At 43.7% G+C, this 12,323-nt stretch overlaps 1 protein-coding gene across 2 annotated transcripts in view; it reads left to right on the top strand.

The window, feature by feature from the left end:
- The first annotated feature begins 328 nt into the window (after window positions 1-328).
- The window catches only part of NAAA (N-acylethanolamine acid amidase), a 23,628-nt gene continuing 11,633 nt past the window's right edge, over window positions 329-12,323 (top strand). The window contains exons 1-4 of one of the 2 annotated variants that reach the window (XM_014537857.1): window positions 329-653; window positions 3,472-3,598; window positions 5,299-5,389; window positions 9,018-9,094. In XM_014537857.1, coding sequence (XP_014393343.1) covers window positions 520-653; window positions 3,472-3,598; window positions 5,299-5,389; window positions 9,018-9,094 — 429 coding nt within the window. In that variant the 5' untranslated portion in view covers window positions 329-519. The remainder of the gene's footprint in view (window positions 654-3,471; window positions 3,599-5,298; window positions 5,390-9,017; window positions 9,095-12,323) is intronic. The other variant, XM_014537853.1, reaches the window with a different exon arrangement.

Here is a 12,323-nt window from a genome sequence, read left to right as displayed (position 1 = left end):
GCCCCCCACCCCGCACCCCGGCCCCTGGAATTCGAAGGGGTTGGCGGGGATCAGAACTGGTATTTGCTGCTGCTCTAGGCGGCGTCGAGCTCGGGGATGATCCGGCGCGGCTGGTTCGGCTTTCAGGTTCGGTGTCAGCAGCGGCACGCCCGTCCTCGAACATTCCAGGTCGGGGTGGTGCTGGAGATGTTGCCGCGGCCGCTCAGCTACAGAGCCGGGGGACGCAGCCCACTCCCGCCTGGGGGCTCTCCCAGCCCGCCCCTTTGGGGACCGCGCTCGCGCGTCCTCTCTCCGGTGGAAGTTTCCTTTTTCTCTCCTGGAGGCTGCGGATCGGGTGATGCGTAACCCGAACTGTCAGCTCCCCGGGGAAGGGGGGCAACAGCATGGCTCCTAAGAAGGAGAGCCGTAGGTCCCCCCAACTCCCCAGACACACACTGGCACCCCTGCAACCTCTGAGCGCAAACACCCTCGTGGCTTTTCTTTTCCAGGGATAAGGTCCCCAAGTGGGTCCACGCAGTGATGCGAGTGGCGGTGCGGGAGCTGGAAGGCTCCCTGCCCCAGCCCTACGCCGATGAGATCCGCGGCATGTGCGACGTCCTGGGCTTCAGCCTGGCGGACTGCATCCTCATCAACCTGGCCTACGAGTCCACCGCGTGAGTGCCCGGCTGGCCAGCGACTCTGGCCACGCGAGTGGGAGCGGACTTGTTTCCAGGGAGACAGAAGCGGGGTGGTGTCTGGGCCGCCCAGAAACCCGCGGCAATTCCTCTCTGCTTCTCTGGTTATGCCTGGGTCATGCAGCGGGTCATGCCTGGGCTTCCCGCAGGCAAGCGGCTTCTCTGACCTCCACACTGAGCTTTCCCTCTACCTGATGCCCCCTTTCTCCCACCACCAGTCTAGGTGGCACCCCACTTTGGAAACTCTGCGCAACCTGTACTTTCCAAGAAGTTTTTGGAACTCACCCCACTCACACCTGGACCCTCTAGTTAACCCGGTGACCCTCGGGCCGCCCTAGCCCTAATTTGTCCCTGCAGTCCTTCCTCCCCCATGTCATAGCTGGTGATCCGGATTCCTCTTTCCCAGTCTGTTCCCTCCAGGGCTGGGCCACAGGCCAGCCAATATTTGGTGTGCTGAGCGGGGATGACAAAATGCGGGGCACAGACCTGGAAGCAATATGGAGTGCCTGGTGGATCCCAGGCAAAGGGCAGGGAAGCCGAAAGTCTCCATGGGCTCAGTGACAGGTCCTGGAATTAAGAGGTTTCTGCCTCCAGGACTTAATTGTTTTGCTACCAGACCAGCCTCATCTAGTAACATCTTGCATTTACTTAAACACATTGCGCACCAGTAGTTTTATTGCTAGCTTTTCCCAGTGGCCAGGTAAGTTTCTATTGAACGAGTACAAAAAACATTTTACATAAATGTTAAAGGCACGCTTTAAAATTAAATACCCATTGCATTTTGAAGTTATTTATTACGTGTTCTTACAAGCTAATATCTTTTTAAAGTATGATACTTTGTGAAACACTGTGTAATATGAAGCGAGAATTCTCGTGATTCGTCCGCAATGTGGTAACAGCTTCTGGCTACCAAAAGATTGATGAAAAAAGTTATTGGGATAATGAAACTTTACTGCCACTACCCCCTGCCCCTCCTCCCCTGGCATCTTCCAAGAACAACTAGGCAGAGCAGGTTAACATGCATTGCGACTGCATTTCTCCTCAGGAAAATGTTTTAAGACACAAACTTGTTAAAGTGCTTTTCAATTGAACTAATTTTGCCACTCTTTATCTCCCATTGTTTCCTTGTTCTGGCATGTGTCTTTCTCACTGAAAAGAAAAATCGATTTTCTTTTTTTTAAAAAATATATATTTATTGATTTCAGAGAGGAAGGAAGAGGGAGAGATAGAAACATCAATGATGAGAGAGAATCATTGACCGGCTGCCTCCTGCATGCTCCTCACTGGGGAGGTGCCCGCAACCCAGGTATGTGCCCTTGGCTGGAATCGAACCTGGGACCCTTCAGTCCGCAGGCCAACGCTCTATCCACTGAGCCAAACTGGCTAGGGCGAAAAATCGATTTTCATATACACTTTCACCTTCTTTTGTTGGAGTCACTGATTGAAGCAAAAGTTCCAGGAAGAATATTATAACTTTGGGATGTGATGTTAAGGTACATATTGAATTCCCTATCAACACAAAACACAGGCAGACTCCACTAACCTTAACAAAGGAAATGTTTTATTCTCATTTCTGATGTCAGTTTGAAGGCTTTTCGAATCAGGATAAGAATAGCTACCCCATATTGAGCCCGCTGGGTGCCAGGCACTGAAGATGGCATTACCTGCTGTGACGTGGAAACCAAGCCGCTGCTGCTAAAGCACGTGTGTCTCCATTGCGCCACAGTGCCTTTCCCAAAGCAGAGCCCGGCCCCCAAGCCCCCTGTGCTGATGGGCTACCTCATTTGGGCATGACACGGAAGTAGTGTTCTCTTGCCAATTTTGAAAAACCAAACTTTGCTTTAGCCACTTGCAATGTTTTATCAGTCCCCTCCTTGACATGAACTCTTTGAAGTTAAGATCGGAAACCTTGGGAAAAACTAGAACCTTACCAAGCTTCCTTCTTTAAACAAACATAAAAATTAAGTAACATTTCTTTTCTCCTAACTATAAAAATAATATGTAATCATTCTAGAAAATTAATAAATACAGAGAAGTGAAAAGAAATTAATGATATCCTATTACTCAGAAATGGCCATCAGTTCTTCAAGGTGTTTCCTCTCAGTTTTGTGTGGATATACATATCTTCTTCCCCATTCTCCAGAATTGCGCATGCTGTATGTAAATATCTTTTTCACATAACCTTTCATATCCTCAAAGAATTTACATACCTTACCACACCCCTTCCTTCTTCCTCCAATGACTTCTCTCTGGCTCCTTCCTGTCAGCTCTGTGCAAAGAGTTCTAAAGGGGACAGGAAAAGTGCAAGCCCCTAAAGAGTTGACCATTTTTCCAAGGAGAGAAAATGAAATGTTTGTGGAACAGAACGGTTTAGTGCCAATCTACGTGCTCTGAGAAGTTCATGGGATAGAGAGGTGACCTTGAGCAAGCTTTGAACAACGTATTGAATAGGCTACACTCTGCCATGCAGAGGAATAAGCACAGTTCAGTTCTAGTGGAGCCCAGATGGGTCAATTCCAGATTTAGATTTAGGATGAAATTCTCTTTCCATATGTTTTCAATGCTGTGTGTGCTGAGGGCAAAGGTCTAGTAACACTGAACGCTGATGCGCTGTGTCCAGTGTGTTTTCACCTTGAATTGTGAGTCCATAGTTTCGTACAAGGATTATATAGCGTATGTGTCCATTGTAATGAATTATTGTGTTTTACTTTAACGATTTATCTTAAAAACGAAAACCTCATTTTCCTTTTTCTTATTTTTCTCATTCATTCCTGTTGAACTTTCCCCCTTTTCTCAGATTCTGCACCAGTATTGTGGCTCAAGACTCCAAAGGCCACATTTACCATGGCCGGAATCTGGATTATCCATTTGGGGATTTCTTACGCAAAATGACTATGGATGTACAATTCTTAAAGAACGGGCAGGTATTGTCCATACAGCATAAGATTCAGGAATCCGAGACTTGATAACCCAAGTTAGCAATCATGGCCTGCTACTTAAATGTGTTATCAGTTTAAGATACAAAAAACATCAAACTCCTGGAAAAGCAAAACCAGAAGAGAGGTTTACATCAATTATGCTTATAGAGAGAAGAGTTATCTGTTATTATTAGCATAGAGAGGTCAATCCATATTCCTTGGGGAAATCTCGATGAGGGTGTGGTCTGTCGTCCACTTATGACACCAAGCCAGCTCTTTCCTCTGCTTTCCCATGTTCAGGGGGGCGGAGGGGCTGTGTAGTGTAATGGCTAGAAACACCCAGCTTTGGGGTCTGACAGTCCTGACTTTGAATCCTGCTTTTGTCACTTATTTCCTTTATGAACCTGGGAAATCACTTAAACCCATTTTGCAGACTATAGTTCAGAGAGGTTGATAATTACTTTATGGTATTAGTTATTTTCATCATAGTAAGGTCTAGTAACACTGAAAAGAAAACCACTGTTGAGCTGTATTCTGTGGTGTTACTTATTAAAGCTATAATCTAATAGGTACTATTGTCACATTTCTGTATAAACTTTTAGGGAGATGGCATTCATCAATATTCATTGATTATACATAGCAGGTTATTGCTATGAAACAGAACAGAGCATGCCAAAGCCAGGTTTTGGCTTTGAGGGACATTGTTTAAGGACAAGGACTATATTTTGTTTGTTCTTTGCATTTAGAGGTTGAGTCACAGATATGAAAAACTCATTTACTCATTTGGTCATCTGCTTTTACAAAGAGAATCTCTTATTAAAAGTTCGAACAGCACTGGGTTTCCCACATGCTGCCACTTGTAGGATGGAGCTGCTTAACCTTCTTTGTGTGGGAACCCCTTTGGTGAAGCTGCTGATCCCTTCTTAGAATTACGCTTATAATACATAAAATAAGAGGTATGGGATTGAAAAGAAAACCATTAAGTTGAAATACAGCCATTTCATTATTTTATTCTTTTTAAAAAATATTTTTTATTGATTTCAGAGAGGAAGGAAGAGGGAAAGAAAGATAGAAACATCAATGATGAGAGAGAATCATTGATAGGCTGCCTCCTGCACACCCCCTCCTAGGGTTCCAGCCCGAAAACTGGTCATGTGCTCTGACCAGGAATGGAACCATGAACTCCTGGTTCATAGGTCAATACTCAACCACTGAGCCACACAAGCCGGGCAATTTTATTTATTCTTAACACATTAAATAGTAAAATTTGGCAGTGGCTTTAATAACTACCATAATTTTCAGGGTAGTGATAAGTGTGAATGATATTTCAAGATATGTATGCATAGCATAGCAAGATAGGTATGATACCATTATGTATGTGAAAATACCTGCAATTTCTGCTGGTGACAGAATGACAGGCACTGCTATGATGACATGGTTTATTGCATTATTCATTACAGAAGAAATGAAATTTCAGTTAGAAGTTAGTGAAAATAAAGATGTACCTTTTTTTCCCATCCAAGGTCATAGGTCCACTGAATTCTATCCAAGGTTAAACCTTCTACAAGGTTATTTCAGAGTTTTTATTCTATTATGTTGGAACCTTAGAAGAAGAAAAAAATCTATGAAATTGTGGGGCGAAATAAGGTGATTTCAAAGTATATTTGGTTGGAATGGTAAAATGGTACCTTATCTCTTGATTTCAGGTTGCATTCACTGGAACCACTTTTATTGGCTATGTAGGATTATGGACTGGTCAAAGTCCTTACAAGTTTACAATCTCTGGCGACGAACGAGGTAATCGAAATGAACGCCCAAGCATCCCTGTTCATTTTTATCCGAGTACTTCACTCACTCACCCAACAGAACAAGTAGAACAACTACTACACTTGAGGGCATTCTGGTGAGGTTAGACGGGCAGTGGGCACGTCAGCAAGGAAGATGATTGCAGGTAGCTATAAGTGCAAGGAAGTAAAACAGGACGATGTGATGGAGAATGAAGGAGGGGCAGGACGGTTACTATAGCTAGAGGGTCCGGGAAGGCCTGACTCACGGGATTCTGCCAGACCCCTGCCAGGCTCCATGCATCCTGATGGGTTCGGTAGTGTGGTTACAGAAGGGAGTAAGGAGGGTGGGGAGGGAGGAGGAGAGGAGGGCTGAGGCCATGGTGTAGGTCATGAGGAGTTTGGAATTTAAGGGCAGTGGAAGCCCTTAAGGACTGTAGGCCAGGGAGTGAACAGATATTATTTATATGTTAGCTCTCACTTTGGCAGCTCTGAAGAGACTGAATGGTGTTGGATTAAGATGGAAGCAGAGACGGTTAGGAAGCTGTTGTGGTGATCTGGAGGCTGTATGATGGCCTTCCACAGGCAACATCTGTAAAGCACTTTGCAGTGTACTGTGCACTTTCTCCTAAGTGTCCTCATTAGAGCCTTACAACAGTCCTTCTGCATTGGCAGGGCTGATATTATGAACCCGTTCACGATGCAGAGGAGGAAACTGAGGCTCAGAAGAAATGAGAGTTAGTAGGTGGGGAGGTAGTTCTCAAATTGATTTCACGGGTCCTGGCCCAAAGCTCTGTTTGTTATACAGCCGCGGCCCTTCCGCAAGTCTCAGGGACATCGTTCAGTTCCACAGTATGTGGGAAGCCCAGAGATAACCTCTTGTCTCTGTCCTCAGGAGCTGACAGCTGAGTGAAGGAGACATACACAAGGAGTCTCTTAAAGTTTAGTGTTGGTCATTGATGAACCCCATTGACTTCCTGTTATTGTTTCCTCTGATTAGGTTTATTCTTTTTTTTAATTTTTACTAATAATCCTTACCCAAGGGGATATATATATATATATATATATATATATATATATATATATATATAGAGAGAGAGAGAGAGAAACATCAATCAGTTGCCTCCTGCATGAGCACTGACCAGGGATTAAACATGCAACCTGGGTATGTGCCCTGACTGAGAATCAAACCCTCAACCTTTTGGTGTACGGGACGCCGCTCCAACCAACTGAGCTACACTGGCCAGGGCTATAGTTGTCAGTTCTTTATCCTAATGTATTTCTTCAGCATTTTCTCAAATGTCAGCTATGTGTGAGCCTGTTTCTCAAGTGGTACTCCAACCACAGCATGACAGTTATTAAAATTTTACACAGAATGTCTGTAAACACATGCATATTTATTAAAAAGTGGGCTTTGTTTCCATCATTTTGCAACTCAGATTGTTTAACAAACCGATTAGTAGAACCTAAGGTATGAGCAGTTTACAAATAATGCAGTTACTCTGTAACATATGCATTTAATTAAGTACTGTCAAACTGCTTTTTAAAAACTTCTAAAAACCTTATTTGAACGAAAACTATCTTTTAATCTGCTAAGATTGAGTTGAAATGCCTGAACAGTAAGGTAAGATCTCTTGGTTAATGGAGATAAGATATTCAGTTACGCTTCTGGGCATTATGGAGAGTGGCAGCAGTGCCTCTAACCACCGTGAGAAGGGGTAAGGATATGAAGACTAACTAATGGCATAGAGATGAAGAGCCTTAACTAACCACCTGGCGGTTAAGATCTCAGACTCCAGAGCCAGCCTGCCTTGGTTATATCTTTGTGCTGTCACTTGCTAGCTGGGAGACCAGGACCAAGGTGCTTAAACTGTCTGTCTGTACTTCAGTGTCCTCATCTGGAAAGCAGGGGTGATAATCCCTGTTGTGAGGATGAAATGAGTTCATGTACATGAAGTGCACAGGGCAGTGCCTGGCACACAGTAAGGGCCAGTGGAACATCTGTTATTATTACCACATCCCCAAGTCTGACTTCTGAAACCCAGATTGGAGTACCCATCCACCGTCTCAGCATCTCCACCTTGACGTCTACCCAGTATCTCAAACTTCACCTGCTTAAGCAGATCTCTTGACTTTTTCTCTCCTTCTTTTCTTGCCCTCACTCTGCCTCCACCCACATCTGTTCCTCTCTTGGTTTTGTGTGTCTTAGGAAATGGCACTGCTAATCAACTGATGTACCAGGAGATTCTTTGATCCCTGACTCCCGAGTGTAGCCAGCTCTACCACCAAAGCGAGACTGTCCTTGTCCATTCTGCCAACCTTCAGTGCGAGGCTACCTGCATCGTGCCGGTTCTGCTGCCGTCCCTGTTCATCCAGTCTCTCTGCTTCTCGCCCTTCTATAGTTCCTTTTTAACCAGCAGCTGGCACCGTCAGGTTGTTCCTCTGTTTAAAACCTACAGTGACAGCCCATTTCACTTACAACAAATCCAAAGTCCTGACTCTGACCATAGAACTCTACACGATCAGCTCCTATACCTCAGTTCACACCTGTCCCCTTCTCCCTCACTCCACCTGCCCCTCACCAGCATTCTTTCCTTTCCTGCATCTGCCAAGCTTGTTCCTGTCTTAGGTCCCTCAGCCCATCTTAACTCAAATGTCCGCAACTCAGAGAGGCTGTCCTTATGTTCTTCTTGAAAGGAATCTTCTCTTGTCACTCATGATTATATTATCCTGTCTCATTTTCTTTATTATAGTTATCCTGGTCTTGTTTATTTAATGGTATGGTCAGCTGAGCACCAGGTGTCAGGAGGCTTTGCTAGAAATAAATGGCAACAATTTATTCAAGGGTTTTAGGGTTTGCATACCATAGACACAACTAGGCAATACCCAGGGTGTTCTGAAGAAGAAAGAAAAGGGAAGAGTTTTTATAGTAAAAAGTACATTCTTCAGAAGGATGCGTCCTGCATTCTTAGCCCCTGGCAATCTTAGCAGATGGCGATCTTCCAGATGTCAGGGGTCTGGATGCCAGGCTGTTCGGACATGTGAATATTCTTTCCTAAGATCTAAACAGGGTTATCTATAGGGAACAGCTATAGCTATCTATCTACCTCCACAGGCATTTATACATTACTGAAAAGTTCAAGTTCCCTGGCTAATGAAAGCAGGAATAGAATTGTTTCCTTCTGCCTCAGCCTACTTGATTTTAGTAATTGAGCAGCTTGACTGTAGTGACTCTGTTTTAGTTCTTCGCTCTTCCCTCAATATACTAGTTTCTTCTGTCCACTGTTCAATTCCAAGGGTCTGGACCAAGTCAGGATATGCCAGTGTTTCGTGAAAAGGCCTGAGGTAATTCATAGAGTGATTTCCTTTAAGATAATTATCATTGCTTCCGGCACCAGAAATTCTGTGTGTAGATGTGATACACACACACACATGTTTACACAGAACACAGAATCTTTGGTGCCTGAAAACAATGCTTTTAGCTTCATCTTTAAAAACTGGATGCTAATAAAATCACTCTTCATCTACCAACCGTCCCCCCTTCCCCCACCAGCTTGGACTATGGGAAGGAAACAAGACTTAAGGAATTTTAAAAAGTGGCAGCAATTGTGCATACACTCACTGTTCCTTCACCTCGGCAGATAAAGGCTGGTGGTGGGAGAATGCGATCGCTGCCTTTTTTCAGAGACACTCTCCGATCAGCTGGCTTATCCGCACTGTGAGTATATTGACTGGAGCCCACCTCACCCTGACTTCATCTTCTGTGACGCTCTGTGTCATCTAACAATGTTGTTCTTAATGTAAGAAGCTCCTGCAGCCCTAGCTGGTTTGACTTAGTGGGTAGAGCATCGGCCTCTGGACTGAAGGGTCCAGGGTTCAATTCTAGTCAAGGGCACTACCTGGGTTACAGGCTCGGTCCCCAGTGGGGGGCCTGCAGGAGGCAGCCAATCAATGATTCCCTCTCATCATTGATGTTTCTATCTCTTTCTTCCTCTCCTTTCCTCTCTGAAATCAATAAAAAATATATTTTTTAAAAAAGAAGCTCCTGCAAAGAATAAGCATCTAAAGGTTTGCAAAGTGCATATCAACCTTCTGATAGTAAGTTAAAGTGGTAAGGACAGATTTTAATCAATAGTATAATACTGCAATGGGAGAAAGTGTTCAGCGTGACTTGCACTCAACTTTGATTTGTACAGAGGTACCTGGGTGTTTTAAAGGGAGAGTGGGTAATGGAGGAGGTGAGGGGGAACACAGGAGAGTCAGAGAATTGACAAATTACAAAAAGCCGAAAAGAGGGGTTGTTTGTGTAAAACCTGAGTTTGCTAACTGTTAGGCTCCTTCCCTCCAGCAGACCGGGAGACAAGGGCCCTATCTTCAGGTGTTGGCTGAAACAGACAGTAAATTATTTTGTCAGTGTCCAGGGAGGAAAAATTGTCTTCGACCCTTCTGGGTTCTTCTGGCTGGTCTAATAATCAAATTGACATGAGACAGATTAGCAGGAGAAAAAAAATTTAGTAACATCTATACCTCCTGTATAACACCCAGGAAAACTGTAACTCTCACCAAAATGGTGGAAGCCATCACCTTAAATACGTTCACTGAAGACAAAAGGAGACGTTGAGGGTGGGGAGTCAGTTATGGGAGGCAACCAGGAAAAAGTATAGCAAGAGTAAGATTTTTGTTTGTTTGTTTTTGTTGATTTCAGAGAAAGAAAGATAGAGGGAGAGAGGGGTAGAAACATCAGTGCACACCCCCTACTGGGGATCAAGCTCACAACCCAGGCATGTGCCTTGACCGGGAATCGAACTGTGACCTCCTGGTTCATAGGTCAGTGCTCAACCCCTGAACCACATCAGCTGGGCAAGAGTAAGATTTTTAACAGATCAGTAGTTATAAAATAGTCATGGGGATGTAAAATACAGCATAGCAATAGAGTCAATAATATTGTAATAACTATGGATGGTGCCAGGTGGGTACTGGAAATATCAGGGAACACTTTGTAAAGTATATGATTTCTAACCACTATGCTATACGCCTGAAACTAATATAAAATAATATTGAATGTAAACTGTAATTGAAAAAATTTTGAAAAGTAAGATTTCTATGCAGATTTGAGTCTAAGCCTTCTCCACTGATAACAGTTTCTAGAGATTCATATACCCTTATTCTGGTACAGTTAGGGAGACACCCTCACAAATGGAGAGTTCTCTGATGAATGGAAATGCTTTTTAAAAAGGATAACTTCCACCTGGTTTTCAGAGCTTCTGCCATGTCTGCTGTTTCTTAAAGATAACCAGCTTAAAATAATCCTCATGCCACAGAGACATATTTGGGGAGGCAAATTCTGCTCCCCTACAGCAGCCTGGAGTTTTCTCGGGCAGTCACTATAACGGGGGGAGGGCTAGCGTCGTAGGGATGTGGCCTTGAGCTGTTGGAAACTGTTAGTGTTTGTTCCAGTCTTTGTAGGCCGAGGTTAAAGCCTGATCAAGAGGAAGGCTCAGAGGAGGCTGGCCAGAGTTTGGTCAAGGAGAGAATCTTGGTCCTAGGCTCTAGTTTTCCAAAATAGCTGATTGAAATAAGAGATAATACTGTGCTTTTCTATAGACATAGATATACCTCCCCTTTAGAAATCCCAGTGGCAAATATTGGAATTAGCAAAACAATTACATTAGAAGGTAGCTCTACACAAAACAAAAGGAGCATCTGCGTTACAGGTCCTACCAGACAGCAGAGTTCCAGGCTGCATGTAAGTTGTCCTTCGACCATAGAAGGCTAGTGTGGCTCAGTGGTAGAGCATCAGCCCATGCACCAAAGGGTCGAGGGTTTGATGCCTGGTCAAGGGCATGGACCTGGGTTGCAGGTTCATCCAGACCCAGTTGGGGGAGGTAACCAATTGATGTGTCTCTCACATCCATGTTTCTCTCTCCCCCTCCCTTCCTTTCACTCTCTCTAAGAAAATTAATGGGGAAAAAAAATCCTCTGGTGAGGATTAAAAAACACGGGGCTATTATGAATAACCTGCCATAATTTACATAAATGCATAGATATTAAGAGTTTAGTTCAATGTGTTTTGACAGTTGTACTCACTCATATAGCCATGCCTGTAACCACAAACAAAATAAGACGCAGAGCATTTTTAAGTCCCTGGAAATTCCCCTAGCGTCCTTTCTAATCAGTTCCCAACCTCCTCTGACACCCATCTCCCCCCAGGAAACCACTGTTTGACTTCTATCACTACAGAGAACTTTTGCCTGTTCTAGAATTCATATAAATGAAATCATAGTATATGGACTCTGTTTCTTGCACTCGGCATAATGTTTTTCAGATTTATCCATGTTACTTGTGTTACTAGCTCGTTCCTGTTATTGAAAAATATTCAGTTCTATGAATATTCCACAATTTTTTTTTAAATATATTTTATTGATTTTTTACAGAGAGGAAGGGAGAGAGATAGAGAGTTAGAAACATCGATGAGAGAGAAACATCGACCAGCTGCCTCCTGCACATCTCCCACTGGAGATGTGCCCGCAACCCAGGTACATGCCCTTGACCGGAATCGAACCTGGGACCTTTCAGTCCGCAGGCCGACGCTCTATCCACTGAGCCAAACCAGTTTCGGCGAATATTCCACAATTTATCCATTTTCTTGTTGATAGACATTGATTGGGTTGTTTCCAGTTTGGGGCTATTATGAATAACCTGCCATAGAAATTTTTGTACAAGTCTTTTTTTTTTTTTCTGTTCATCAGATTATTTATTCACTTGATTTTTAGATTTACTAGTTGATAGATGTGTATTTGTTGTTCATAATTTGTATCTTTGCCATTTTCTTCTTCTTCCTCTGCTTAAAGGATACCTTTCAGCATTTCATATAATATTGGTTTAGTGGTGATGAACTCCTTTAGCTTTTCCTTATCTGTGAAGCTCTTTATCTGACCTTCAATTCT

Source organism: Myotis brandtii, unplaced genomic scaffold (genome assembly GCF_000412655.1).
Source record: "Myotis brandtii unplaced genomic scaffold, ASM41265v1 scaffold1038, whole genome shotgun sequence".
Lineage (NCBI taxonomy): Eukaryota > Metazoa > Chordata > Mammalia > Chiroptera > Vespertilionidae > Myotis > Myotis brandtii.
The sequence above is the reverse complement of the archived record's forward strand: the minus strand, read 5'-3'. Positions and strand labels throughout refer to the sequence as shown.